This window comes from Natrix helvetica (genome assembly GCF_964273705.1).
Source record: "Natrix helvetica genome assembly, chromosome: 2".
Taxonomy (NCBI): Eukaryota; Metazoa; Chordata; class Lepidosauria; order Squamata; family Natricidae; genus Natrix; species Natrix helvetica.
Window position 1 is genome coordinate 271876339 of NC_138552.1, and position 25977 is coordinate 271902315.

General features: G+C 42.5%; 1 protein-coding gene across 2 annotated transcripts; it reads left to right on the forward strand.

Moving 5' to 3' along the window:
* The first annotated feature begins 1137 nt into the window (after positions 1-1137).
* Positions 1138-23156, forward strand: SMTNL2 (smoothelin like 2). 2 transcript variants are annotated; one of them, XM_081941400.1, is made up of 9 exons: positions 1140-1900; positions 13058-13145; positions 14469-14657; positions 15398-15493; positions 17890-17953; positions 19650-19820; positions 21301-21418; positions 21640-21791; positions 22027-23156. In XM_081941400.1, the coding sequence occupies exons 1-9, from the start codon at positions 1469-1471 to the stop codon at positions 22151-22153; spliced, it is 1437 nt and encodes a 478-aa protein (XP_081797526.1). In that variant the 5' UTR covers positions 1140-1468; the 3' UTR covers positions 22154-23156. The 2 variants fall into 2 exon arrangements, with proteins under 2 accessions (XP_081797527.1, XP_081797526.1); XM_081941401.1 differs by lacking the exon at positions 22027-23156 and having other exon boundaries at positions 1138-1900; positions 21301-21422.
* The last annotated feature ends 2821 nt before the right edge of the window (positions 23157-25977 follow it).

A 25977-nucleotide genomic window follows, 5' to 3' on the forward strand; every position in this document is an offset into this window, starting at 1 on the left:
TTCTTGGGTAGATGCCACCAGGACCTGAAGATTAGGTAGTTTCTCGAGATTTCCTCCTGGTATTATCTCAATGTGCTATTTTTCTTTCTATAAATACTCAAAGAATTTACAGTAATTAAATATTAAGACTATATAGAAGAATGAATCTGAGGGTGATTTCGATGGTCTAAAACTATACTCCTATTCAACAGCTTTTAAATCTGAGGGAACCAGAAAGCAATGCCTCTATGATTCTACTCCTCCTAGTCCTCTTCCTCCACATTCTTCCTTTCGCTTTCCTGACCATTTTACCCTTTTTCTGCCAAGTTTGTATTGCAATTTGTTCCCTTCTTTAAGACAAGGTTTCCACTTCCTGAAAGAAAACTCTTATCTTTTACGGTTTCCTGACTACTAGCCCCGCTGGCCTCTTCCTGAATTTAGTTGACCCTTTCTTCCTCTGTAGAATAAAGCTTAAAAGAACCACCTGGTGCTGTGAATAGACTTAACCCCTTTTACACTTTTCTTTCGATCTCTTATTGACCTTTAACTTTTATAAGGTAAACTGTTCATACCCTACCTTCCCTAGTCATCCAGACGCATTAAAACTAGGCCAAAATAGGGTTTCAGAGTGTACTGTAGGGTGTTGTTGGATCCCAGCCGTTGCATTACCACCTTGTGTGAAATGGGCTATTATTAAATCATAACTTGATTTATTTTTAGCAGAGCAAGTTAAGTGAGCCCAGCAACTCTGTTCTGTGAACCTCGATTTTGGGTTAAGGTGCTGGGTGAACCCATCAGTGGCTACCGCTTAAGTTTGAATGACTCAAAATATACCATTTTCTGGAATCACACAATACACCCCACCTAAATTAACCAAATGAGTTTGATTTATCAAAACAGACTACCCACAAAAGACTAATCAAGGTTACCCCCCCCCCGCATGGTGTGTGAATACAGGGGCGATGTCTTTTTACCTGACCTGGCCAGACACTGGGGGGGGGGGGGGGAACGACGCTTACAACCTTAGTGGGGAATGTTTTGATTCCTTGGCGGCGCCTCAGAAAGGAGCGAGGCGGCCCCTCCTTTCGCAGCCACCAGCTCGGCCCTCGCCTCAAACACGGCCGGTCCCCCCTCCTCTCCAGCTCCTCCTCCGAAGGGGCGGTCTGCGCAGGCAAGGGGGAAATAGCCGGGCAGCACCGCTTGCTCGGTGTGCTCCTGGCCGGCCCCTATCAGCCCCTGGAAACCTTCCTTTTGCACCCTCCCACCTGCTCCTTCCGCCCAGTCCACCCGCCTATAAAGAGAGGTTTGGAGCTGGCAAAAAGAGACGGCGAAGGAAGCGACCGAGGGCGCTTTAGTGCTGCTGAAAGCGGGCATCGCGTTGTAAAGGCACTCAGCTTTAGACCGGCCGGGGACCTTGTTCTTGGGACGAGGAAACGGGCTTTATCTGGACTAACCGGGGGGCGGGAGGAGACCCATTCGCGGGGCCGCCATGGAGGTGAGCGCGGCGCGGACGTCGTCGAGCGACATCGCGGACCTGAACAGCCAAGACGCCCAGACGGTATGCGAAGCGCTGGGCCGCTACGAAGAAACGCTTCGCGGCGCGGTTAAGGAGATCCACGTGGATATCCAGGTCTTCAAGAACGGCGTGGACCGACAGGTGGCCGAAGTGCTGCGCTTGGCCAACCCGCTGGCCAGCACCGTGGCCGAGCTCCAACAAGAGAACCAGCAGTTGCGGACGCAGGTCGAGCATTTAACGCAGCAGGTGGAGCTCCTCAGCCGGGCAGCCGGACTCTCGGACGTCTTGGTCTCCAAGCCGGTATCTCCGACGGCGTTCGCGGCATCGCCGAAGCTAGGCAGCAGCAACAGCAGCAGCAGCCGCTTTGCCAGCCACGCTAGACTGTCCCTTTCCAGCAAGAGTCAGGTAACCGTTGCGGCAGGAGCGGGAAAGCGCCGACCGCGAGGCAGCTGCATGCAGATATAACTTAAAGCATGGATCTCCTGCCCCGCGTGGATGGGATCCCTGGCGCGCCGTTGAGCCGGTCGGTTGCCCTCGGCCCTTCTGCCCCCGAGCTTTGGTCAGATCGATGGCTTTTTCTCTTCCATCCCCCTGACCTCCAGCGCCCCCTTCCCTCCTCTTTCTTCCCTGTTTACATGATTCCCTCCCTCTCCCCCGCCCCCCCCGGTGCGATTTAACTTCTGCTTTGCAGCTCCACCCAGAAGGTCGCAGATAGGAAGAAGGGGCTCTCGTACGCTCCGTCGGGGAACGTCCCGCGCCGCGCGAAGATGCCACGCCCCACCTCCCGAACCTGGATCTTTCAATCTTAACCAAACGCCCAGGGCGGAGCCGTGGAAGTTTTCTGGAGAAGTCCCGGCTAGGGACTTCTGATCCTTTCTGCTGTTGGATTGGTTCTCTTGGGAATCCTTTCGGGTTCCATGCTGGGGCGGATTTTTGGATGTGTTTGGAATCTGCGGGCGTTTTGTTGCGGACGGGGTTTGTTTGCGGGCAGTTCGTTTTTGGGCAATTCGTCCCGCCCGCCCGGTTTTGAGGGGTGGGAGCGCTCCCTGCGAGCGCGTTGGCTTCTTGCGCATGACTGAAACTGCGATCTGGTTGCTGCTAGGCGGGGCGATGGTGGGCTGGGAATTTCGGAAAATTAGAAGGGGCAATGTCGCCTTGCCGTCGCTCGAGCAAAAAAAAAAAAGCCCTCAATCAAGCAGATTATCTTTGAGATTTTTATTTCGGATCAGGCTTTAACACAGTGATTAACACAGACTTGATTTCATCACAAAGATCAAACTTTGGGCGCAGGTATAAGTGTGCCTTTTTAAGCGTGATCATAATAGATCCTCCTGGCTTGGAAAGTTTTTCGAGACATGAGCCTTCAGTAAAAGAATTGGAACAAATCCTCTGTTGAAGGAGAGATGTTCAGCCAGGAGGAAGGGACAATAAGATGCAATGGAATCTTTCTCTTCAAGTATTTAAAGAGCTTTCCTGTACTACCAGATTTGCTTCGTGTTTCAGGACCAGTGAGTTCATATTACAAGAAAGGGTTTATATGAGGGCTGTGCTAATCAACAAAAACTTTCCGCTTTCAATAAAATGTGCTAGGCTGAAAAGATGCCACTGGATTCCTTCTGAAATAAGCTGATCCTAGCTGATACAATCTCTTTGAGAATGGAGCAGGCTGCTTTGTTTCATGCTGTAGGTTTGTAGTTCAGCATGTTGTAGAAATCCAGTAGGTTGTGTGAACCAGACTTAAAGTGCTTTATTTGTTTGGGCCTAATATGCTTTATGAATATGCCGACTGGGATTATGTTTTATTAACCAGGTATGTTGTATCAACTCAGCCACACTCTTGTAAGGTGGTGATTCATTCACTAGAACAGGGGTGTCCAAACTTGGGAACTTTAAGACTTGTGGACTTCAACTCCCAGAATTCCCCAGCCAGCATTTGAAGTCCACAAGTCTTAAAGTTCCCAAGTTTGGACACCCCTGCACTAGAATCTTTCAAAGATGAGCCAGGTGGACAGAGTGTTTTCTGCAGGAGGGAGCTAATTACACATGACCTTTGAGACCGTCTCCAACTTGGATTCCTCTGTGGTTGTATGAATCATGGTTTCCTTATTTTTCTCCCACAATCCCCCTGAATGAGACGTAGTTGACTGGAGCAGCTGCCTCCTTTTTCTGATTTAACCTGTTGCCCAGGGATATTTGAGGTAAAATAGTTGTGCAGACTTCTGTCCAATATAGTGTTGGCCTATTCTACTTTACATAAGAGAGTTCCTTTTCCGTCTCAATAGATGCTTCAGACAAGCTCCTTTCACTCAAATTTTCAGACTGCGAATTAGTTGTTTTTTTGCAAACACCAAGTCAGTGAAACACTCTATGGCTGCTTTATTTGCCCAGTATGCTAAAATTTCTTTGTGTTCACCTTGGGCTATTTTTGAGGCTTAATAATGTTGTCTAAAAGTACCAGTTATGGCTTTGAGTGAAGTTAGAGAATGGATTAACTTTGTAACTAAATTCAGTGGGTTGTACAGAGGGAGAAAATTACACCTAGATTATTTTACGATGCTCTTCAAAGACAATGGGGAAAAAGAATGTGACTTCTTGTACTGTTCATCCATATAAAGTGGTTTAGAATGACTGAGGACCATCAGAAAGTCTTTCACTCAAATAAGCATAATCAATCCCCATACATCTGAGATAGCTTTGATGATTTGATTATGCACTATCAAGTTTTTTCTCAACTCCTAGCGCCTACATAGACAGATTTTCCCCATGACAAGTGGTCTCTAATCTATTCTTCTAGGTTAGGGGTGTCAAACTCAATTTCATTGAGGGCCACATCAGGGTTATGTTTGACCTAAGGTGGGCGTGGCCAGCTTGACATCACTCATGTTGGAGTGCCTGTGATGGCCTGAGCCAGCAAAAACGGGCTCCCAAGTTCTGTTTTTGGCTGCGATGACCTCCTGCAACCCTCTACTAGTGAAAATGGAGCTCGGGAGCCCGTTTTTGCTGGCAGAGGCACTGTGGGCTGGTCCTTAGCTGTTTCCAAAGTTGGCCCCTGGGCCAGATCTAAGCATCCCGTGGGTGGCCTCTGGGCCTTGAGTTTGACACCCCTGTTCTAGGTCTTCCAATAGTACACTCGTTGACCCTGTTATTGAATCCAACCACCTTGCTGCTAGCCATCCTCTTCTCTTTCCTTCTACCCTTTCCTAGCATTAGAACCTTTTCTAGAGAGAAAGATCTTTGTATCACCTGTCCAAAGTAGGATAATTTGAATCATTTGTGCCTTGAATGAGACCTTCAGGTTGCTTTGTTTGGTGATACATTGGTTTGAGTTGTTTGGTTGTCCGTGGTATTCTCAGCATTAAAGTTAAAAACCATCGATTCTCTTCCTAGCCTGCTTCTTCAAAAATCCAACCAGGAGATTTAGAACCAGGACAGGTAGTTTTTGGTAGTTTGGAAATTACCCTTAAGTTGCTTTGAAGGGGCAAAAGCTACAATAGGTTTTGTGGTAATGTAAAGTGGGACGGAAAACAATTTTCTCCCACTCCCATCTTTCCCTGGTGACTGAGGTTCAGCTTCCTTTTAAAGTAAGATAAGTCTATATAAGACTTTAGATACCATTTTCCATGTGTTTTGTGAATTGCTCTACAGTTTCTAGAAAACAGTGGGAAGGTGAATCTGGTGCCAAAAATAACATTCAGTCTTGTATCTTAAGATTGTTTACCTCCACTTTAAGAGCTGTCTGAAAGGAGCAAGGGACTTGTACCATTACGTCTCCTACATACCACTTTTCAAAAATGGAAAAATATTGTCTGCTGGAGTGCTTTGTCCACACCTATCAGCCTGAGGGTAACTTACCACATACTGGACTGTGTTTGTACAACACACCCAACCCGGTTTCTAAAGGAGCTCATTTGGGGAGGGGGGTCTGAAATATATTTTTCAACCATAAATTATCCCAAATATCTGCATTTGCACAACACACTATTAAACTATGAAAACATTTACCAAGATTTTATACATTATATAAAAGCAGCCATTAGGTCTTCTAATGACCTGGTTAAGTATGCTGTACTCTATAAACACAGCAAAGATGTCTCTTTGCATAGATCTGCCTTGCAAATAATTATCTCAGCGAAATGCCAGGGGTTGAATTGGAGGTCATGATTATGATAGGAAAAAGACACTCTACATATGCTCCAAGTAATTTTTTCTCTCTTTTTAAAAAAAATGTACTCCAGGCAGGAGTGAAATTCAGCAGGTTCTGACAGGTTCTGGAGAACGGTAGCATTTTTGAGTAATTTGGAGAACCGGCAAATTCCACATCTGGCTCGCCCCAGAGTGGGGTGGGAATGGAGATTTTGCAATATCCTTCCCCCAGGAGTGGGGAGGGAACGAAGATTTTGCGGTATCCTTCCCCTGCCACGCCCACCAAGCCACGCCCACAGAACCTGTAGTAAAAAAAATGAATTTCACCACTGACTCCAGGACACAACATAATGTATATAACCATTCAGATCCTAATCTGATCTGGTGTTGCAGCCTGCTGCCTCCTAAACTCTTATGAAGATTGGTGGGATCCTGTGAGTTTATTTTCTATGTTTGGGCTGATGATGACAGATGTAATAATTGGAAAGAGCTTTGGACTCAAAACATAAACTATCAGTCATTTATTTAGCCGTTAAATCAGTGTTTCTTAACCTTGGCAACTTGAAGATGTCTGGACTTCAACTCCCAGAATTCCCCAGCCAGCAAATGCTGGCTGGGGAATTTTGGGAGTTGAAGTCCGGACATCTTCAAGTTGCCAAAGTTGAAAAACACTGCTTTAAATAGAAGAATGTGTGTTGGTTTGGGACTTGGTGTCCTGCATCCATCATCTACCAAGGACATTTCTCAAACTGGAAATTTTCAAACTTGAGAGCACAGCACTCTTTATCTTTCCCTTCAGGATTTACTAATTCTCTTTCTGGCAATCTCAATATATTCTTCCAACATTCCCAAAATAGCTAGAAATTGACTCCTGTGGCAGGTAGGCATTTGTAAAATCTTTATGAAATCAAATGTTACAGAAATTACAGAAACCTGTCTTGTCTGTGGAGGTTCTCACATCCAATCATCCAGTTCATAGTTTTCCCAAAGGAGCTTTTTCAAAACTGGACTTCCTTTGTTTTTCCTTCAATAGAATTAGGATAGGATAGAATAGAATAGAATAGAATAAAATTCTTTATTGGCCAAGTATGGTTGGACACACTTGGAATTTGTCTTTGGTGCATATGCTCTCAGTGTACATAAAAGAAAAGACACATTTGTCAAGAATCATAAGGTACAACACTTAATGGTAGTCATAGGGTACAAATAAGCAATCAGGAAACAATAAATATCAATATAAATCCTAAAGATACAAGCAACAAAGTTACAGTCATACGTGGGAGGAGATGGGTGATAGGAAGAATGAGAAAATTAATAGTAATAGTAATGCAGGCTTAGTAAATAGTTTGCCAGTGTTGAGGGAATTATTTGTTTAGCAGAGCGATGGCGTCCGGGAAAAAAGACATTTCGCTTTTCATCCAAGAAGCTTCAGTTCTGGTTCGCTCAAACATCTTCAAGGGAAAACCCAAAAAGTCCATTTGCCTTTTGAAAAAGCATCTTTGAGACAGACCTATCAAGCTGTTCCTTTTCAGACTAAGCAACACTGAAGAAAATAAGCAAGAAAGAATAAAAAAGAAAAATGAATCAAAGGTACAAGAAAAGGAACATAGCTAAAATTAGTTTCATCAGACATTCCATGCATAGTAGAGAACGTTATCAGCCTTATTTGTACCTATGCCACATATGTACCATTCTCTTCCAAGCATGAGTAAGCTGGATTTAAGCACTAGACCATGAGAATATATAGTAACAAAATCCCTTATGTTGAGTCAACTCACAGGGCTTATCTAAAAATTTCATCAGCGGCGGGAAAACAACAACGCCTTGCCTCTGCTGTGTTTGACTACTCATAGAGTCTTTGGCAGTATTTATATATCACCTTTAACCAGATCAATTGACTACCTCCCCTAGTAGCTGAGTTTGTTCATTAACCAGATTCAGTATGATCTCTGGAGAGTAGGTTCCAAGTAGCTCTCTTGTTAGTAATGGTGACTTGATCCCCTTCTTTCCCTAAATAATGTTTTTGAAAGCCTTATCAAATAGTGGCCTTCATCCTATTTTGTGGTGGTTGAATTCTGAAGGTTAGTCATCCATTAGGTTATCTTTGTGCTAATTTCTGTTCAGTGAAGCTGGTGTGTTTGACAAAGGGGGGCGGGGAAGCTGTCATAGACCAGTTTCAAGGGGTTTTGACTGCCCCGATTTAACCCATTTTATTTTATTTTTAAATTTAGGAATGAGTTATGGGAACAGTCAATGCACATTTTGGGAATGGCTAGCAAAGTAATTTTGGGGATTTCCTAAATTTCTCTGTTTCTCTGGCCAAATACTGATTAGCACCTTCCTATAAACTCCTGGAGAAGCCCATGTACAAGTCAAGATGGATGTCAACAAATCATTGATAACCTGATTAGCTGGGGAAGGGCCACAGTTGGAGTATTAGTTATAGTTGTGAGCCCTAGCATGATTTTTCAGGATTCTCATAATATAAATTTTATCCCCAAAATAAGACCCAGTTAGGGTCATCAGCCAGATGGCTGCACTTAGTACCGTATTTCCCTGAAAATAAGACCTAACTGGAAAATAAGACCTAACACATCTTTTGGAACAAAAATTAATACAAAACCTGGTCTTATTTTCAGGAAACATGGGTATCACCTAGATATTTGAGTTCATAGTGCTGGAAAATGCCAAGACTCATTTTTTCATCAAACTCATAATTGTTAGTTGAATTGGTTTTAACAAATATTGCATTGATCTGTACTTAATTTTATTTATTTAATTAAATTTTATTTAATCAATTTTAAAATGCAGATTAAATTTGTTTTGTGCATGAAAAAGCAAGCTATAAACTAAAAAGGGAAAAGACAGTGAGTCAATACTATTATTACTTATTAATTTTATTATTTTGTTTATGCTTCTACTAAGAAAGTTATCTAATTAGGTAATGAAACATCTGCAAACCAACTACCAAGTTCAGAGCACCCAAAATCCCAGTTATATCTCGTATTTCCTTTAGAAACTCGGAGGAACAAATAAGAACCTCAAACATACGAAATGGAGAGAGGCAGGCTATCCTTTTGTCCCTTTTAGTCCTTGTTTTAGTACCGTAATTCTACCACAGCAAGATTACCAGAATTCATATGACTAATGGATGCCAGCAGTGTGATCCTGGAGTCCTTGCTGTCACCTAATAGTCATTCTGACTTTTGCAACCCAGATATAGTAATCCTATTTCTAAGCGTCATTGGTATATAATTGCCATCATGTTAAGATATAGTACACGTTATTTGTTTGAATACAGCATGTTATTCACACAGAGTCTTTTTAACCAATGTTAATATTGAGCATATTGTATAAACCCAGCCAACATGGTTGGCAGTCATCTGGACCACCTGGGTAAGTGATGAAGGTCCATTACTGATGCATTTTCCTTATGCTCTTAATTGCCCAGAGCCTCCAACATCATGCCAATAAATGGAATGGTATTCAGGTCTGTCCTTCTTCACAAAGTTGTCTCTCAAGGTTTCTTTTAGTCAACAGACTAAAATCTGGCTGAACAACCAGTCTAAAGTCTGACTTCCATTGTTTATCTCCTTGGCTAGGACGTTTTCCTCCTTCGTGCAGCCTCCAGCCAGAATCTGGTGTGGGTTTTTTGAGCTCAAGCAGGGAAGCAGTGCACTGTCTCTGTGCTGTATTATTCAGGTGGCTGCGGCTTGGAACTATGGTGGATGTCGTGACTATTTAACAGTGATGTCATCCTAAGGAGCTAGGCCCCATTCCTGGCCTTGGGGAGAAGAGAAAGAGCACTGGCAGCTGGAACTCCCTTGAACTGCCATCAAGTGCAATAAACATCCTCTCCATTTCTATCAATGTGATTAATGGCTTTTCTGGGGAATAGTCCTGGTGTATGTTACGCCAAGTGGCACTGAAGGCTGACAGCTGCAATGGGATATGAAGTAAGGATTTTTGAGGGATGCGTATTTTGTTCCTGTAAATCTATGATGGTCTCGTGAGTGATTCCCAAGTTGGTTGGAGCTTAACTCCAGCATTTTAATCTCACCGTGATGTGTGATGATCCTTCACACTTGGAAACAGCTGTAGTTAAACTTCCTGCACAAGAAGGAAAAAGATCAGACTGGTTTTGGATGCCTGTTCACAACCAGCATATAATTTGAGGAGAGCTAATCATGTTCCCTTGGCTTATTTTGGCTCTAGACTAGTTTTTATGATGTTCTAGGAATGTTGCTGTTGAGTGAAGTTTTATTTCACCATTATGGGCCTCATCACAATTTCACTTAATGCTATTATGTGGAAAAGTATGGATTCAGAGCTGACCTGGCCATCTGAGATTTCCCTCTGAGTTTTGAGCGACTGTGACTGGAAGAAGATCCCACCATTAATGGCCTCTATAGTCCCTGAGTCTAGGTAGTGGTGGACATTACCCACAGCTTCTGCCATCTGCTGCTTGCAATACAATGGTCACCAGTCCATTTCAGTTGCTTTGCTGCCTCAAATGCTCCTCTTACTTTACCTGACTCTCAACATGAAAGGCACTGAAGAGATGCTTGCTCCTTTAGAAGGAAGCATAATATGTAGCTGTAACAATCATCACTGTTTCCCAGTATCCTACCCATTTCTGTACTTGGATATTATTTCCTGAGCTGATATTATGCATATAGAAATGGACAACCTGGCTATTGCTACAGAGAAAATGCTCTGCACATGCTTAGATGTTCTGTAATTGTTCCTCAGTGTCAGAAGCAAGTTTTAAAGTCAAACCCTAACTCCATATATATGCATTTTGGAAGTAATGTATCTTTTTGTAGTATGATGTGATTTTTAGTCTGATAGCCTATAGTTCTGCAGGTCATTTTATGATTATTTGTTTTGGGGTGGAATTAGAAAAGAAAGAGGAATAAAGTGTTTAACACCTGAGTTTTGCATATTTGAAATTAATTTTTAAATATAGAAAGAGTACTAGTTTGAAAATCGGATTATGGCTACGTCTGCATAACCACAGCTTGTAAGATTGGGCTTTTATTGAATAAACTATAACTGACTTGTCTTTGAACGGCATCTCAGCAATAATGTTAAAACAATTTGCACATGTGTTTTTCATCTGGTTTATTTTATTTTCTAGATAGCAAAAACACTGCAGAGATGTAGATAGGGAGGGAAATTTGTAGCGTTATGATTGCAAGCTAATCAGAACTATGGAAAGTCAGATTCCGTTACAGGCTTGTGGAATTAATTTTCCTATTTTCTGACAGGAACCCAATAAGGCATTGCCTAATCAATTGGGGCTTTTCCTGTATTTGTTCAGTTGGAGGTTGTAATCTATAAGAGCATTTGTTTTCAATTGCTGACCCCTCCTCATAATAGAATCCCTCCCCAGATGTTCAAATGTCCCCTCCTCTCCTGCCTTTCCATGTGGTTGTTCCATCAGGTCTTTGAAAGAAGGTTGCTGGGACTATTGTATTCTTCTGCACATTGAACTGGTTCTTTGGTTTTTAATGTTCAGATCATCAGTTTATGTATAACTGTACTGCAATTCATGGTTTTTAGTTTTGGTTTAGATCATGTAAATGATGATCTGTTTATCTTCTCTGTTTTAATCCAAGTTGTAGATTTGGGGAATTGTACATTGCCCCAGGTTGAGAGGCTGTCTGTAGGAGGTTAAAAAATTGTCAAGATTCAGCTGTAACTGTATGATCAAAGCCCCACACCATTCTAATAGGCATCACTGCTTATTGAAAAGTCTGTGGCTTTGATTGCTTGGTCAAAGCAGCCATCTTCCGTTCTCTCACCTCTCCCGATAGATGCCCCTGCTTGTATATTAAGATATAAGCATGTCTGTTTCTTAGGTGGTTCAAAATGGTCTCTGCTTCAGAAACTTTCTTGGTATAGTGGTAAGTGTTGTCAACAGTGGTGGGATTCACTTACCTTCGCTACAGTGGTGGGTTGCAGGGGGTACGCCCCGGTACAGAGGGCCCACCAGCCCGCCCGCCCTCCTTACCTGTTTAAAGTCTTTGGCGCTTCTGCACAGCGTGTACAGTGCCTGCGCGATGCTTTGCCAAGCAGCTGGAGCATCACGGAGGTGTTGCTGGACGGCAAGTTGCATGCGCATGCTGCGTGCATCTATCTGGACGACGCTCGGCCCGCTCCAACCATAATGGTTGGAACGTGATCCGGAACCCACCACTGCTTCGCTACCAGTTCGCAAATGTGAGTGCTCTCACATTTGGCATGTGCAGAAGGTTGCGCATTACGGGTGGGCGGAGCCTCCCGCAGGCGCCACTACCCGTTCATCCGAACTGGAGAGAACCGGCTGAATACCACCTCTAGTTGTCAGGCACAAAGAATCAGGATCGTTTGTTAGATTGCAGCATAGAAGATTTAAAATCTAGCTGACTAAAGTTCAACCCTAAACTGGCAGGATAAGGATCAGTGGAATTCAGGACAGGTTGGACATGGATCACTTGTGGGAATCTAACGACTCTAAGCTGATGACATGCTTAACTCCACTTCCCCCTCCACTCTGCCCGGTGTTCTCCCACAAGTATAAAATATGAATGGATTGCAACAACACTCCATCTGGGCTGCAGGTATTCATTCTTAAATGCCACAACTTTTCATACTTATGAGTGTAAGCCAGGTTTAGCCAGTAATGCTACTCTATAGCAAAGTCCAGCTGCCTTCAGCCCCTCTCCTTTAGGCTGGGCAATGCTGGTTTGAGGACAGACTTGCATCCTTTTAGTCAGATGTTATTGAGGATAATACAGAAGAATCTTACAGGGTCTTTTCAATCTGAGTGGATGAAATTCACTTAAAATTTACAACTGAGGAACTAAAGTAGTTGATTTACAGGAAAACAAATCAAATGTACGCTGGGGAACAGCTTTTATTCTTGGCCTCAAGAGGATTTAGATTTAATAACATTACTAGTACCTCATACATATTGTATATTATCTTCCTTCCCCAATCTTTTTTAAACAAATGTAGCTACAAAAACATAAGTACATGTTCTGGTGGGATGGCTTTAAGCCACTTACTTAGATCACATATTGCATTAATCCATAGGTTGAATAACCCATGTTTTATTAAATAAAACACCCACTGTAAGCCATAAACCAGGGTATGTAAATCACAACTGGCTGGGTTCCCAGAATTGACTAAGCCATAATAAAGTTTGTTCTTTTAGCTTTGTGTATTTTGTGAGCACAGCCGCAAATTCTCGTCAGTCTAGGCACTTCTCTTCCCTTTCAACAGTGCAATGCGCCCTCTTCCTTTTGGCAAACTTGGAAGTTGGGGGTTTCCAATCTGGGATAGCCATCTGCTCTCTGGTGTTTTCTACCCTTCCCCCCCCCCCCCCCCAAGTAAATGCTTGTAATGGTGTGCGTTATCTTTTTGCCTTTGCAGAGTTTGGACATTGAGGACGAAAAGAACTTTATGAGCAAAAGAACTCCTGATTCAGGCATAACTGAGAATGGGCATCAGTTGTCAGGAGGTAAGGAAAGGAAGTCCTTTTAGTGAGTACATAAATCTTTACCTGTTTCTGATGCGGTGAAAGTTAAACTGGCTTTTGGAGTGATGTTACACAGGCTCTAGAAGTTTGATTCGCTCTTTTTTTTTCCTGTCTAGATTACAAGAAGGAAAATATCCATTAGGCTGGGGAGAAAATAAAGAATGTCTTCTAAATCACTAAATAGCTTGACGTTTACCACATTGAGCTTTAAACCCAGGTGGATGGCCAGCATTCTAGCAACAATTTATAATAGTTCAAACTGAAATAGTATTTCATCTTTCAGGACACAATGATTCTTTTAAATACAATACAATACAATACAATACAATACAATACAATACAATACAATACAATAGTAGAGTTGGAAGGGACCTTGGAGGTCTTCTAGTCCAACCCACTGCCTAGGCAGGAAACCCTATACCTTTTCAGACAAATGGCTATCCAACATCTTCTTAAAGACTTCCAGTGTTGGGGCATTCACAACTTCTGGAGGCAAGCTGTTCCACTGATTCATTGTTCTAACTGTCAGGAAGTGTCTCCTCCGTTCTAAGTTGCTTCTCTCCTTGATTAGTTTCCACCCATTGCTTCTTGTTCTGCCCTCAGGTGCTTTGGAGAACAGTTTGACTCCCTCTTCTTTGTGGCAACCCCTGAGATATTGGAACAATGCTATCATGTCTCCCCTAGTCCTTCTTTCTCTTAAGCTAGACATACCCAGTTCCTGCAACCGTTCTTCCTGCAACCGTTCTTCCTGCAACCATTCTTCATATGTGATCACAATCAAATATGTGATTAAGACCATCATATGTGGTATCCTATTCAGCATCATTTTGAGCAACTGTTTAGTGATCATTAGCAAATATGATGGTAATTTTAAAAAAGAAATCTAAACAATGTGCACCTTTACAACCAAATTTAGTACGCCTGACAACAATGCAAGCCAGAGGAGAATTAGGCTGCCATGGCGGTACAAGAATTTATCTGGATAAGAGGGCAGCAACCACTGTTCTTTGCAGCATCTTCCTCTCTCAATTGCAGGTAGTCCTCAACTTACAACCATTCATCTCATGACCATTCAAAGTTATAAAACCCCTAAAAATGTGACTTATGACCATTTTTCACAGTTACGACCTTTGCAGCCTCCCCATGATCATTGATCAAAATTCAGATGCTTAGAAAGAACTCAATGGAAAATTTGAGACGGTATAGAATTTTAAATTTAAAAAATGATCCCAACATGGTTTTGCTCTTTTCCTCCCCAGCCCTGGCTAGCCTCAACCAAAAAACACTCTTCTCTTTTCTTTTCAGATTCTCCTCTTGAGGCACACGCTCCAGCCATGTCTTTGCGGATGCCCCACCAGCCTGTTACTGCAGTAACTAGAGTATCGGAAACGTTTTCAGGAGAAACGGTTAGATCGCCAACTGTGCCAAACTCTCCTGGCGGGCAGCAGAGCAATGCTCATAATGAAACTGTGTCCAAAACATTGATTCAAGCAGGTAAAATAATCTCCATTTGTGCAAGTGTAGCTGTGCAAAAGTACCTATTAGCGCTAGGCACCCTTTGAAAACGGTGTGGGAGAAATGCTTTGAACTTCACATGAATACAGTGCCTCTCTGCTATTCATTAAAGCGGTTCTCTTTTCTTCACGTCCTAAGAAACTACCCTAAGAGTCATATAGTGAGTCAACTTTTAAAGTGGGAGCACTTTTATTCTGGATTCTGCGTAACCCCTGGAAAAAAAAGTTTACCACCTTTAATGAATAGCAGAGAAGTTCTCTACAAGACTCCAATTACTGGAAGTGGTTTTCATCAGTAACCCAGGAGTGTCCCATTGCATCCATTCCTCACACATCTCTTTAAAAATATCTTAGAGCTAAATTTGTGGGGAAATGTGAGAAAGGGAAACCTAACTTTCTTGTGCATTAAAATTGAGCCAGTCCTTTTCTTTTAAATAAAAAAACATCAGAGAAGTATGGCTTTGTTCTGGGAAGCATTATCTCTCACAATGCATTCCCACAACGTGTTTAACTTGGTTACAAAATTAAACCATTTTCTGGGTTTGTACACTTACATAGAATCTCATGCTAGTCAAATGGGCTGTTGGGCAAATGCTGACTTGTTCGAACGTAACCTTTTGATAGGGATTTAACCTGGCTTGATGGGTTAACGGTCTTAATTTTGAGCTCTTTTTCTCTCTATAAAACAAAATGATATTTTTTGCTCTTTGTTAAAAAAAGAAAAAGAGGTGAAAGGTGCTAGCAGTTCAACCGTCAACACTGCGAAGAACTGGAACATGAGTTCAGTGAGGACAACAAATGCTTCCTTTACTTCAGGTTGGCAAATATGTTTGCATATATTTTCATTATGTTTGAATAATACTTTTCTATGCTGTTATACCATGCTATGGAAAAACTGACACAATAAATAGGTTTCCAAAGGCCTCCATGTTCACGTTCCATACATTTACCCTCAAATATCCTGAATTTTAAATACATATTTCTTATTTTAATGTTTTATATTGTATTTTAATTATATGACTGTAGCAGTGACGTGCGGTGAGGTTTATGACTGGTGAGGCACTGACACAGTGCTGGGTTTCAAATATTTTTAGACTTGTGGACTTCAACTCCCAGAATTCCACAGCCAGGCATGCTCAGTTCCAATTTAAAGTGACAGCATTTGTTTTTCTCCTTTGCTCCTTCTTTCTTTTTCTTTTTCTTCTCCTTCCCCTCCTTCCTCCCTCTCTCCCTTCCTCCCCCTCTCTCAAACACACACACACACACACACACACACAGAAGTTGGATTGGACTATCTCTCCTACCCCTTCCCTCTCTCACTCACTCTCAAACAAACCCCCCCACACACAAAAGTTGGATTGGATATCTTTTCCAGTGGCTTGAAAGCAGCTCCTCTGCCATCCCCCCCCCATTCCCCTGCTGCCTTTCCCAAACACCTCCACCATTGCAAATGCAGCCTGCTGCCTGGGTGGGAAATGCCTGGAACACAATAAAGCCCACCCACCACCTCCTGCTGGCAGGCTGGGGTGAGAGGAGAGGCAGAGAAGCTGGAGGGGAGCCGAGCCTTCCAAAAGAAAGAGGCTGGGGGAAAGTGTGTGTACTACAGCATGGCTCTTTGCCTGGCTTCCTGCCTCCTCCTGTGGTCTTCTCAGTGCTCACTTGTGCTCTCCCTCCCCAAGTGTAGTTTGATTGCAGGTGGAGCCACGTTGCCTTTTCAAACTTGTAATCAGTGAAGCTGGGCTAGATTTTTATATAGTTTTATCCAGCTGTGTGTGTGTGAGAGAGAAATGAATGGGGGCCTGGGGAGGAAGTCACTACACTTGGGGAGGGAGAGCACCAGTGAGGTTAAGCAGAGTCATCCACGGTGAGGCAGCAACTAGCTCAGCTTTTTCCTTTTACTTTTTTTTTTCATGATGAGAGTGGTGAGGCTGTGCCTCACTTGCCTCACCTGACTGCACGTCACTGGACTGTAGGCTACCTAGAGTCACCTTGGTGTGATAGGCGGCATAGAGTTTTAATAATAACAACTTTTTAAATGTTCAACAGTCTTTGTGCAAATGCTGTCTGACTGACGTATCGGGCAGCTGTTTGGTTGAAGAACAGATACCCCTCACTGAAAGATGAAGAACTTGGGGACTAGACGTTGTATGGAAACCAGGTGGCTTGATTGGAGTGGAAACTAGAGATGTCCACAAGATCAAAGGATTTTGACAAAATGATAAAAACAGTCCACACTGTTCTAAAACAACCCCTACCCCTTTGATTTATATTGTGTGATATCACAGCGCACAAACAAATGGGGTAGGGTTTGTAGCATGACAGCCCAATGTTGTTTCAGTCTTCAAATTAACAAGTGGGTAGACTCTTGATGCATAGTGAAGACATGGGCTGCTCTTCATCATAACACTACCACCTTGCTGATTTCAACACATGCTTATAGTGTCATCAGCTAAGGAACTTCTGCCTCAATGTGCCTCAGATGGGCCTTGATCCCAGAAATAGGCGTCTGCAGCGGATTCCACCACGTCAAAGTGGATGCAGCAGAGCAATTGAAGCCCCTGTTTATCATGCGTTGTGCGCATTACATATATGTCACTCCCACTATTTTGACATCATTGACTCCCTTCTGCATCCATTCCAACTCCAGATGCCACTGAGAGAGATGCTCCAGTAGCCACTGTGAGAAAAAAATAGGACTCTGTATGATTCAAAAATTGATTATGCGGACAGCTTCAGACCTTGTGAAAATGAGCGCAGCATCCTTTTGGAATCATTTTTAAGTCTTAAATGTGCTGAACTAGATAGTTTTTGATGTAGTCCAGCAGAGCCAAATATATTTGTATGGTGACTAATAAAAATATGAATCTATTTTTAGGAGATTTGAATGCATTTGTATTATTAATCTTAATAATACAAGCAATCCTAAGAAAATTATCTGAGTACTTCATATCCTGATCTAGATGAAACTGTTTACCTTTCCTGAGTTTGTAATTCAAAGGTGAAATCTACATAGTAATGAATTCCTCTCATTTGACATTGGTGGATTGATCATCAGCGCCAGGGAATTGCAAATCTCAACCTCTATTCTAGTCTCTATTCAGAGCATGTTTCCCTCCCCCTTCCCCTCTCCCCAATACACAAACTCAAAAACAAATGCTGAATGACAATGATCTGGGAGAGACCCAATTTCTTTTTTTTAATTTTCTGTGCAGATAAATTTTCTTCGGGGACAAAATCCACATCGACTGTAAACTATGGAAGCCAATCTAGTGAAAGGTGAACATTCTCGGATTTGCAAGTATCTGCTCTTTGGGTTTTATTGTAATAAGGGCAAAGCATGGACATGCTGTTGGGTGGAATAGACATTGGGCCTTTCCCCACTGCTGACCTGTGGAAAATTTGTACCACCATGAAATGTGCTGTCCCCATTTCCTATTATGCCATATTCTTCCCTTTTCCTGCACTGTTTCCAGTCATTGCAGTACCCTTGACTTCCCATCAAGGTGGGAATGTGGGCCTTACAGATTTTACACCTCTTGAAGCTGCCCTTGGGTGGCGTTAAAGCAGTGGTCCCCAACTTTTATGGCTTGGTGGCCCAGCGAGGGGCTGGGGAAGAGGGGAATCGGCCCACTGCTCGGGCATGTTGAGCTTTTCACATGTATGCTGGCCTGCAATTCAGGCAAGTTGAGCTGTGTATGTGTTGTCAGCCAGCCACTCACACGGCCTAGTTCCAAAAAGGCCGTGGCTGGGTAGTAAGCCTCAGTCTGGGAGTTGGGGACCCCTTTGTTAAAATAAGAAGGGAAACATTACTTCAATATTAGTACAGCCAAGAAGCCTTAAGCCTGTCTCACTCTGAAGCAGGGGACAAAATAGTTGCAATGCTATGGGTCTAAGGCAGAAAAATGTTACTAGAAGGCAGTAGTATGTGCCAAGATGAAACTATACTAATAACACAGGTACGGTAACATCATATGCATTGCCACTGTTCCATACTTGTTTCCCTCTGTCTAAATTCATAAAGTTTGTATGATGACATCCTTGTGTCCATGTTGTCATTTGCCCTCTGCTTTTACTCCCTGAAAATGTTATGAAGAAATGTTTGTGCTATGGTCATGGCCCGGTGGTGGGATTCAAAATTTTTACTATCAGCTCTGTGGGTGTGGTGTGACTTTGTGGGTGTGGCTTTGTGGGCATGGCAGGGGAAGGATCCTGCAAGATCCCCATTCCCTTCCTACCCCGCTAATCTGCTTTCCAGCTCCATTCTCCTGTTCAGGGCAACAAAAGAAGATCAGCTGGGAGGCAGCAGGGGTGGGGCCAGCCTATTTGCCGGTTCTCCGAACTACTCAAAATTTCCGCCACTGGTTCTCCAGAACCTGTTAGAACTAGCTGAATACCACCTCTGTCATGGCCAGTGGGGAAAGCTCATTAGTTTGGCTTGTTTAAACAGGGCTTGTTAACTAAACTATATTTGGCTGTAGCTATATCTCACTTCACATTAAGTCATAATGTAGGAATTGAGTTTAGCACAGTTTTTTTTTTTTTTAATTGGGAAAGACATAAATGGGAAGCTGGCATGTTATAGAACAAAGCTCTGCCCCTGAGCATAATCTTTATTTTCAAGAATGCCTCTGATCCCTACATAGGAATAAATAATAACAGAAAATAAAAACGGTAGGAACTGCAGCCTATTTAGGTGTCATTTCAGCCTTTGAATAAGTAGTCATTGGGTGGTTTTTGTTTTGTTACTATGCGTATCTTCCCTGGCTGTTGTGTTTTGAGAATGTTCATGTCATGGTTTTAAAATTTCAAGAATGCCCACTGATCCAAATTGTCTGTACAATATGTAGTGGATCTGATGTAGCATACTATGAGTCCAGCTATTGTATTGCATCCATTTTGGAGAACCCAATGGGTCATCCTTTGCAACTGTGTTCTTTTAAAATGTATTTTCTGTCTTTTTTGTGGGGGGCAGTGTTGCCACAAGCCAACAAACCCAGGTTTCAAAGTCTCACTCTTCACCGACTTCGGTCCATCGACAAGTGGAAAAGCGGAGGGAGCTGGTGAGATCTCAAACTCTTCCCCGGACCTCAGAGACTCAGTCTAGGAGAGCCCTCTTTGAGAAGTTCGAGCAGGATACTGGAAAGTACGTTGCTCCCATTAGTCCAGTTCAACTTTTAGAGAGTTAGTTCAGGGAAGACCCAAAGGTGATCTAAAAACAGCTGCCTTAAATCAGGTCACAGGTTCTAGCCTAATGGTTTGCACTTGTTTGTCTGCATTTCCACTCATGCTAGTAATAGTATTACTAAATTTGCAGATGATACAACTGTGGTGCGACTAATCTCCGTGTGTTTGTGTGTGTGTGTGTGTGTGTGTGTGTGTGAGTCTGCCTATCGAGATGAGGTGGAATGGTTGTTTTTGTGGTGTGGAGACAATAACTTGGTCCTTAATACCAATAAGACCAAGGAGCTTATAGTGGACTATAGAAGGAATAGATCAGACACCCAGCCCTTGCTTATCAATAGAGACTGAGCGGAGCAAGTGGCCAATTTTAAGTTTCTGGGTGTTCCCTTAAAAGAGGACCTGACCTGGGGCACTCACCTTGCAGCACTGGTCAAAAGGGCCCAGCAGAGATTATAATATCTGAGACTTCTCAGGAAAGAATAACTGAATGAAAAACTGCTGTTGACCTTCTACCGCTGCACCATAGAGAGTATTTTAACTTACTGCACCTGTGTATGGTTTGCCAATTGCACAGTGGCAGATAGGACAGCACTCCAGAGAGTCAACATCATTGCCCAGAGGATCATTGGTTGCCCTCTCCCCCCTTTGGAAGAGCTTTATAGCTCCCGCTGCCTTTAGAAAGTTCAAAACATTCAAAGATCCATCTCCTCCTGGGCGTTTTTTTTTTGTTGGAAATATTACCATCTGGCAGGCGGTACAGGACAATAAAAACAAGGACAAACAGGCTGAAAAACAGCTTCTATCCCAGGGCAATAACCATATTGAATTCTATGGCATAGTGCAATATTGGGTTTTCAATTTCAATTATATATAATGTAAATGATGTATGTTTGTATTTTTATTTTTATAATTATAATGTACACTGAAGACGGCATTGAATTTAGTTGTACCATGTGCAATGACAATAAAGTAAACTAAACTAAGGACAAGGCTATGCCAGAAGCTCTGTTCTGATAAAAACATAACAACTTTAAGAAAAAAAATGTACAATTGGCTAATCCTTAGTATAGTATAGTTCCTATTTTAGTTTCAACAGTTTACCTTTAGTTGACGCAAAACAGCACCAATCATTGCATTGTTCTCCAACCAGCCTGCAGAAAAAAAGGTTTTAAAAACATTTTTTAAAACTTATTCTAAAGTAAATGGTGGAGGAATTGAATAGGAGAGAAGGGATTTGAATGGGAAGGTAAAAGCTAACACTCCCTCAGTTTTCTGATGTTCATCGCATACACAGGGTAATGATATTCAAATGTGACTCTTCCTTTGTGATGAAATTGGAAAATTCTGGGTAAGGTTGAAGGAGCTGTTTTTTTCCATTTAAAATACTACCTCTCTAGATGATAGCATAAATTCCTTCTCTTTGTGTCCTTCATTTTGTCCAGGGGGAAGAGTGTAGGCCGGACCAAGCTCAAGAGATCCCAGAGTTTTGCAGTTGCCAGTGCCAGCAGCATCAAGCAAATTCTCTTGGACTGGTGCCGGTCCAAAACTATTGGCTACAAGGTAGGTAAGGAATTCTGTAAACTGCCTCCCTTCCCTGCCCCCCCTTCTTCACTGTTTCACTTTGTGAACCCATACGAAGTAGTACAACCTCTGGTTACTCGCAGATACTTAAGTTCAGGCTTCTCTACCCCAACTCTGTCAGATTCTTATCCTGAATTACAGTATTTGCATTCCCTTTTTTCTGCCCTGCCACTCTCCCCTCTCCCCTCCCCGCCCTCCAGCACATAGATCTGCAGAACTTCTCCTCTAGCTGGAGCGATGGGATGGCTTTCTGTGCACTGGTACACTCCTTCTTCCCTGAAGCATTTGAGTACCACACATTGGAGCCCACCAAGCGCAAGGAGAACTTCGAATTGGCATTCACAACAGCTGAGTAAGTACCGTCATGAGTTGCCTGCTCTAAATTTATAGCTCTTAACTTTCCTCGGTTAAAAAGGCTACACTATTTAAACCCACGTCTGATAATGAAAAGCACGAGGACATTAATTTTGAAGAAAGTTTTGTAAAATGGTGGGTTGGTACTTATCCCCTTGAATGAGAGTTTTCCTTCATTTGTCCATTCCCAATTGCCTTCTTTCCTAAATCTGATGCCTTGCCTCCCTTTGTAGAAAAATGGCCAACTGTGACCGTTTGATTGAAGTGGAGGACATGATGCTGATGGGCCGCAAACCAGACCCCATGTGTGTCTTCACATATGTGCAGTCTCTCTACAACCATCTCCGGCGCTTTGAATGAATCCAGGAAGGCCGTGACTCTTAGAATGGGACTGCTCCACAGCTGCTTTTGTGCTAATGTTTGGTGCTGCTACACAGCTGCTTGCATCCCTGCAGAGGGAAGTCCCAGGCCACTGGACACAGCCACAAGCCAAAGAGAAAGAAAAGATAAAAACAGCCAAGGTTCCAGGGCAGCTAGAGCTCTTGCTGGGAAAAAAAATGTTAGAAGGCCAGCAGGTCCTTCCTTGTTCTCTCTAGGCAGCTGTGAATAGAGATTCTTGTTCCAAGAATTTCCTTTTAACTATATGTGCAAGCTGATTTGACCAAATTGACCTAGAGGGATAATTCAAGCCTGATCTCTTCTCTTCTTCCCTCTCTTTCTTCCATAGATGTCTCTCAAAACTCTGTATGCTATGTCTGTTGTTTGTGGGCAGCTATGCTATTAGTTGCTTTGTATTATATCCTCCTTATTTCCCCTGATTCCATTTCCTTATGCTCTGGAATTCCTGGGATAGATGGTGCATAGAGACAGATTCCAGGGTAGATAATTTGAATGCTAACGTGCAAATTCTCCTGATCACAGGGGCTTCTTGCATACTTTTAGAATGCCGTGTGTTTCCAAAGGCTGCAGTATTGAAACCTGTTTTCCTTCAGACCACGAGACTTGCTTGTAAATTAAAAAAACGCTCTTGCAATAATGGGGTATATTAACCTGCATGCCCACAACTGACACTTCACCACAATTTGCTCCAGCATTACTTCCCACCCACCCCCCCCCCCAATATCTGCTCATCTGTCACCCGGAAGCTGCATGCTGAATCCTGGCAACCATGTGAGGGTTATCAGATTTAGCATTTGGGGAGGGGGGAGGTTTAGGGAAAAGTAAATCCACATGAAATGTGCAGAGAAAGGCAACGAAAAGGGACAAATGGGGCAGAAAGGCCACCAAAAAAAGATGCCGTGAGGCTATCTGGCTGGAGGAGAACATATATATTATTTTTCCTAGTTGTGGGGAGGAGTTTTTTTTTTTAAAAAAAACTATAGGAAACCTGTTATAGGTGTACATTATGATGTAGTAGGAGTGGGGTCTGGGGGAGGCAGAAATGAGAGCTGTGGGATGCATAACCCTGAACCTTGAAGTTGCTCACTCCTGCAACAGAGCAAGAATACTTACCCCAAATAGCTACGGTGATGCACAGGACAGAGAGACTGTGCGGAGTCTCTGGAGAGACTCTTATGGGCAGATTGTTGAAATTCTGCATAATACTTGCATACCTTAGTCTTCTGGTCTTGAAGGAATGAGGAGAATTTGCTCTTTATGAGATACATCAAATTCCCAGGAGGTGATTGCCAGAAAGGAGACTGAATAAGGAAGAGGCTTCCAGATCTTCCAAAACGATCGTGGCTAAAATGGAGTCATGGTGCAGATTAGCCTGGGCTGGAAAAAAGTGTTTATATCCACCCATAAGAAATTATGCTGCACTTAGACCACACTATTAGAGAAACAGCCAACTAAGGTGCAGCACGCTTCTAATCTCAGTTTTGGAATTCCCTTTTCACATCTTGAAGGTATTTTGAAAATGGTCTCAAATATTACACAAGATTTTGCATGAAAGCAAGTTGCCTAGTATTAGCATAAGCTGCTTTATATGACTGACTTGTTAAGAGTTAAATACTTAGTTCTGTACTCTGGGGAAATTAACTTTGGCTCAAACATCCTTTGGATTTTGGGCTCAAACTCCTCTAAACCCACCATTGACTAGACTTAAGTTATTTACACAATATTTTAATTTCCTCTTGATCCAGTTAACTGTGTTGTATGATTAGGGATAGTGTGACCTGACTCCTAGGGTCATGCAATTTTCTAAAAACGAAATCCAGATGAACAAAACCCAATTGCTGGGTTCACATAGCATCTTTTGCATGAAGAAACCAAACTTTGGTTAGGTTGATGGCCTGATTCACCGAAAATGTAAGATAAGGGCAGGGATCCCAGCACATTTAATTTAGCTTCATCTACCATGTTCAATCATGTACGCCTGTGTATGTTTGGAGTAGGGTGTATGTCATAAGTCATGACTTTATTCAAATGAAGAAAATAATATAAATTGGATATGACCGACAGATTATGGAATTTGCACCATTTGTATAATGTCAGTGGGTATGTCCCATCATCCTGATTTTTATAGACATCTATGTAATTACAGCCACTTGGCTATCCTGAAGCAGGAATAGGCATATGTGTGTTTTGGGGTGAATTAGTGCTTTTTAGCTGTCTGGCACACACAGTTCTGCTACTACAGACCTTCATCAACTTCTTGCCAAGGTGTTTCCCTGCACAGTCAATAGCTTGCTCAGAGTGGTTTCCTGCCTTGGGGCTGTACTGATGGCCACTATAAAACAAATAAAATAAAGGCAGCTTTGTGTTTGGTCCTTATTTTATTCTTAGGAGCAAAATGCATGAATGTATAAACTAACTCGTCATAAGATGACAAAAGAGCAGTCAGATAACGTAATGTAAGCATTAGAACAGTTGGTCCTTCCTAAAAGGGGATGTGGACAACGATTATTTATTAAATTTAATGTGGCCACCCATTCCAGTGGACTCTCAGAAGTGAGAAATGCATGAAGAACACATTCCTACAGGTATTTTAGGTATTAGGCTTCTTCACCTCAAATATAGCTTATATGGAAATAGCAGTTTGGCTGGAGAGGCAGCTCCTCCTCCTTTTCTAATGCTAAGGATACCTGTTGCTATTATTACTTGGAAAGAAGAAAATAGCAAACCATTTCAGAAAACCCCTCTGAAAGCGACATGGGTTTATTTAAGTGCTTGTGAAAACTCAAGTGATGCGAAAGCCTGCCCCCTCTTGAAAGGAAAACGAGGCAATATAAATAATATAAGAGAATGAAAAATCCATCCTGACAGCTTTACGTGCGGATGGCATCTTGTTGTTAAGGGATGGATGAGCTTTCTACCAATTGTTCCAGCTAAATGATGCTATCTGATTGGAAAAGCCACCACCATTGAGTTTTTCATTGTCTGTTTTGTTGATAGAACCACTAATCAGCCAATCACATGTTGGCCAAATGTGTGGAGGATCTCACCCTTGTATATGTATTTATTAGTTTGTCAAACATGTACAAGGTAGCAGGTATACATATAAATATGGACATGAAAGAAATGAATACAAATAAATGGGGACAGGAGGACATGGATATAGGCACGCTGGTGCACTTATGCACACACCCCTTTACGGACCTCTTAGGAATGGGGTGAGGTAGATAGTTTAAGGTTGAAGCTGTGAGGGTTAGAGGATGTAACAATGGAGTCAGCTAGAGAATTCCAGGCGTTGACCACTCTTGCTGAAGTCCTATTTTCTGCAATTGAGTTTGGAGTGGTTTACTTTGAGAAATTTGTATTGATCGTTTGCTCATGTATTATTGATACACTTCTTGTTAACTTCTGTTTCAAAGCAACATGGAAACTCAGCAACCAGACGAATTGTGGATGCTGTCAGTGCCCTGTTTGTCTGAAACTTAACCAGGTCACTTAAAGACAAGCAATTACATTCACACAATATGCCAAACCTGGTGATTGTTAACTTGATCTTGTTCTACAAACCAGACACTTTGGTTAGTATACGATTCATTTAAGGGTACAGATATAAAACGTGGGTTAACCTAGCAACAAAACGAAGCGAAGTTTGTTGGAAGTAAGTAAACATTTTGGGGAATATAATCTCTGAAAGAGAAGAGCCCCTAATATTCCTGACAGAAGAACGAGGAGAGGCCAAGATAAAATCACGCTTCAAAACTAAGGAAACGTCTAGTCTCCGGGACTAT